We start from the raw sequence: 5359 nt of genomic DNA, 5'->3' as shown, positions 1-5359 counted from the left end.
CATTTTCGACAGATAAAGGACATTATGAGTTTCTTAAAATGCCTTTTGGATTAAAAGGAGCGCCGAGTACTTTCCAAAGATTAATGAACACAGTGTTATTAGGAATAAATGGAATAAAAGCATTTGTATATATAGACGATGTTATTGTATATGCACATGATTTAAGAGATCATAGTGAAAAGTTAAAGGAAATTTTCCAAAGGTTCAGAGATTATAATTTAAAAGTACAACCTATGAAATGTGAATTTTTGCGTCACGAAGTTATATATTTAGGTCATATTATCACAGAACAAGGATTGAAACCAGATCCATCAAAAATTTTGAGTGTAAAAAATTTTCCAGAACCAAAAAACCAAAAACAGTTGAAAAGTTTTTTGGGACTGTCAGGATATTACCGTAGATTTATAAAAAATTATGGTAAGATCGCAAAACCATTAACCACATTGTTGAAAAACGATACACTATATGATTGGACAGATCTTTGTCAACAAGCATTTATAACATTAAAAGATGCATTGGTGAGTGAACCTATTCTTAGTTATCCAGATTTCGATAAACCATTTAATGTAACATGCGATGCAAGTAACTTTGCAATCGGATCAGTTCTTTCACAAGGTACAATAGGGGAAGATTTACCAATCGTATACTCATCAAGGGTACTGAATAAAGCAGAACAAAATTATGGTACGACAGAAAAAGAGTTATTAGCTATCGTATGGAGCTTAAAACAATTAAGACCATATTTACTGGGAAGAAAATTCTATATATTGACAGATCATCAGCCTCTCAGATGGTTGGTTAATCACAAGAATCCAGGATCAAGGTTGATGCATTGGAGATTAGCAATGGAGGAATATGAGTACGAAATTATTTATAAACCAGGTTTATTAAATACTAATGCAGACGCTCTCAGTAGAATACCACAAATTATGCAAATAGAAGGGGAACAGGTAGTAAGCAGTACAACATATAATGAATATATGGAGTATATTAAGACAAATATAGTCCAAAACTTAAATATTATAGAAATAGCAGGTGACATTTTTGAAAACGAACATTCACATCTCGTACATTATGTATCACGGGAATTGACGTTAAAGGAAGGATTGGCACTGGAATTCCGAAGACGATTCGGGAATCTGGAAAGTAATCAAAATAAAAAAGTTACAGATTTAATATATTTCAAAGAAAGTAACCGTTATATAATATATATGATTTTATCGGAGAAAGAAAAAAGTCCAATTACTTACGAAAATATGTATAATTGTCTACAGAATTTAAAAACATTTTGTTTAAACAATCAAATTACAGATTTAGCAGTATCAAAAACAGGTGATCAAATTTTTCAGCTCGATTGGGCAACAGTAAGAATAATGATAAGATATTTGTTTAAAGGCACTAGTATAAAAATCAAAATATATACACCGAATGAACTTACGGATCAGGAAAAAAGAATTATTATAAAAGAAATGCACGAGAATCCTTTGGCAGGTCACAGAGGGATTTCAAATACTATAAAAAAAATTAAAAAACGGTATAATTGGCCAAGAATGTCAAGAGAAGTAACAGATTATGTACAAAAATGTCAATCATGTCAAAAGAATAAAACTTCGAATAAGCATACAAAGCAACCGATGGTTATCACTTCCACGGCAGACAGGCCATTCCAAAAAATATTTATGGACATAGTAGGACCACTTCCTGTTACACACAAAGGAAACAAATATGTACTTACAATGCAAGATGATTTAACAAAATTTAGCATTGCGACACCTATGGTATGCCATGAAGCTAATACTGTAGCGCATAGTTTTGTGAACTCATTTGTTTGTATACATGGAATTCCAGAATCTATAGTATCTGATCAGGGAACAGAGTTTTTAAGTAAAATTTTTTCAGAAGTATGTAAACTATTAAAAATTTCTAAGTTCAACACAACACCGTATAGACCACAAAGTAATGGAGCATTAGAGAGAAGTCATTCAACATTAGGAAATTATCTGCGACATTATGTCGACAAAGATTTAGCGAATTGGGATGAATTTATTCCATATGCAATGTATGTATATAATACAACAGAGCATGAAACAACAAAATTCCAACCGTATGAACTACTTTATGGATTTCCAGGGAAAATACCTACATCATTAAAGAAGACACCCGAACCAAGGTACAATTATGAAGATTATAATTATGAGATTAAACAAAAATTTCAACAGTCTTATGAAATTGCAAAACAACGTATAGTAAATACAAAAGAAAATACAAAAGGTCGATATGATAATAAAGTTAATCCACTTAAGTTAAAAGTAAATGACAAAGTATGGCTTATGGAAAAACAACAAAAAAATAAATTAGCACAAAAATGGTTAGGACCATATGTGATAGCAGAAATAAATAATAATGAAAATGTAACAATCATTAGAGGGAAAAAATTAGTTAAAATACATAGAAATCTATTAAAACTATGTAATCAATAAAATAAAAATAAGTAGTAAACCAATGATATCTTATTATTACAGGATATTAATCATACAACCTATCATGGCAACAAATTTAACAGAAAATTATCGAATAAAGGAAATTGAATCACCATCAGGAATTTTTTTTAATCATTTGACAAAAATAAAAACAACAAATTCAAAGTGGAAATTATCAGTCTATGTGAATTTAACCACGTATGATGGTAATTTTGAACAAATTAAGAAATTTCAAAAGGAAACAGTAAAACATTGTTTAAAAATTGCAAAAAATACAGAAATAGTTCCAATAGAACACTTTGTAATTTGGTCGTATTTATGCGAGCAATTTAATACAACAACAACGTCATATATACATGATATAGAGAAAACGCGACAACAGATAAACTATGCAGTCAGTAGAAGCGAACGCTATAAAAGAGGATTGATAAACGGAATTGGTAGATTATCAAAAACATTATTTGGAATATGTTCGGACGAAGATTATGAATTTTTTGATAAGAAAATAAGCGAAATAAGCGAAAAACAAATTAGGGTCATTCACGATATGCAACAGCAAACGCGAATAGTACAGTCAACAGTACATGATGTAGACAGAGAAATGGTGAAGATACAACAAACTGAAACAGCGATAATAAGTAATATAAACAAGTTGGAAAGTAAAGCAAACCGAGTAGGTAAATTGATTAATGAAATGGAAGTTAGACAAATAATGAATGAACAAACTGAGGAATTAAATGTTTTGTTAACACAACATTCATTCCAAACTCACAATCTAGTAGCAATAGTAAATACAGCACAAGTAGGTCATATGCATTCCAGCATTATTTCGGCGACAAATTTTCTAGCAGAGTTGCAACAAGTGAGAATACAATTAGATTCGAGAGAGAACTTCGCTGAACAAGTCACAATACAGAATGTACATAAGTTAATGAAAATGAGTAGCTTACAAGTAATAAGAGTAGCAGATACATTGATATTCATAATAGCCATTCCAATAGTCGATACAAGGGAATACCGCCTATACAAGTCAATACCATTGCCTATAAAACAGAAAAAGTCAGTATATGCGTTAATTCAACCAACAAATAAATACTTAGCCATGTCCGAGGATAATGTGTATTCAATATACATAGATGACATAGAGTTAAGCAAATGCATACATATGCAAGAATATTATATTTGTTCGAACACTCAGACGCACTATATTCAAGAAACGGATAATTGTGAAGCGAAATTATTTAATAGTCAGGATAAAGATGTAATTCCAAAAGCATGTGAAATAAAAATTACACGTATTCAAAAATTAGTAATACACAAGTTAGATAACGAAAATGTTTGGTTGTACACGGCAGAACAACCAACGACAATCAACATTGATTGTACGAGTGGAGAGCCAGTGTTGCAAACCTTGCAAAACACAGGTACAATCTCTCTCACGTATCCGTGTCGTGCGATAACAAAAGAGTATGAGCTAACCCCCACCAGATCAATAGTAACGAAAACATCGTATGATTTCATTCCGAGAGTGAACATAACGGCTAATATGAAACAATATCAAACTAGTAGGATACAGGATGATTTTCCAAAAATAAATAATTCATATTATCCCGATTTTCATTCATTAGCAAATAACGCAAAACAATTAGATTTATTATTACAGTCACAAATAGATGATAGTATAGAATATGTAACTGTATCTAATATAACATACGTAACAGTAGGAATAGGTATAGGTATATTAGTGTTAATAATTATAATAAGTAGGATAAGTTTTAAACTGTACAAACAAAATAAATTATCAATGAGTTATATTAAAGCATTGGTCAATACAAAATCAGTAGACGACATACAATGCGTAGAAATTAAGTAGAGTTAAGATGTAATTATATAATGATTTATGAATGTATAAAATATTTGTTTATATAAAAAAAAAAAAAAAGAATGTAATAAGAAAATAAACTCATGAGGGCATGAGCTTTCATTCAACAAGGGGAGTGTTATGAATTGGTATTATTAAACATAGGAAGTAACTAAGGATGTAGCAAGTAGTAAACAAATTAGAAATGTAGTATTTGTAAAACAGTTAGAATTATGAAATGAAATGATTATTGTAAATTAGTGTAAACAGGTACAATCCCGAAACTGCGAGTAAGCACTTTTTATATAGGAGGGATTGTCCTACATAAGTTTAGATATAAGGAACGTTAAGATGGTAAGACAGCCAGTGGAGAATGGAGATAGTGCCATTGTCTGTATATGTTCAGAACGCAATAAACTTTATTAATTGAATATTAAAACGTGTGTTTGTTACTTTATTTACTAAATCTATATACAAACTCCACAAGTACGAGGCTACGGTCAACCGACTTGTAACATTGGTGGCAGCGGAAGAGTATGAGCTAACCCCCACCAGATCAATAGTAACGAAAACATCGTATGATTTCATTCCGAGAGTGAACATAACGGCTAATATGAAACAATATCAAACTAGTAGGATACAGGATGATTTTCCAAAAATAAATAATTCATATTATCCCGATTTTCATTCATTAGCAAATAACGCAAAACAATTAGATTTATTATTACAGTCACAAATAGATGATAGTATAGAATATGTAACTGTATCTAATATAACATACGTAACAGTAGGAATAGGTATAGGTATATTAGTGTTAATAATTGTAATAAGTAGGATAAGTTTTAAACTGTACAAACAAAATAAATTATCAATGAGTTATATTAAAGCATTGGTCAATACAAAATCAGTAGACGACATACAATGCGTAGAAATTAAGTAGATTTAAGATGTAATTATATAATGATTTATGAATGTATAAAATATTTGTTTATATAAAAAAAAAAAAAAGAATGTAATA

General features: G+C 30.1%; 1 protein-coding gene across 1 annotated transcript; it reads left to right on the top strand.

Moving 5' to 3' along the window:
• The first annotated feature begins 2495 nt into the window (after positions 1-2495).
• On the top strand, positions 2496-5311 carry LOC115034218. The gene is made up of 2 exons (XM_029490293.1): positions 2496-3968; positions 4897-5311. Exons 1-2 carry the CDS (start codon positions 2503-2505, stop codon positions 5279-5281), a joined length of 1851 nt encoding a protein of 616 aa, XP_029346153.1. The 5' UTR covers positions 2496-2502; the 3' UTR covers positions 5282-5311.
• Positions 5312-5359: the final 48 nt, after the last annotated feature.

Source organism: Acyrthosiphon pisum, chromosome A2, assembly GCF_005508785.2.
Source record: "Acyrthosiphon pisum isolate AL4f chromosome A2, pea_aphid_22Mar2018_4r6ur, whole genome shotgun sequence".
Taxonomy (NCBI): domain Eukaryota; kingdom Metazoa; phylum Arthropoda; class Insecta; order Hemiptera; family Aphididae; genus Acyrthosiphon; species Acyrthosiphon pisum.
This window is presented reverse-complemented; position numbering and strand designations above follow the sequence as displayed.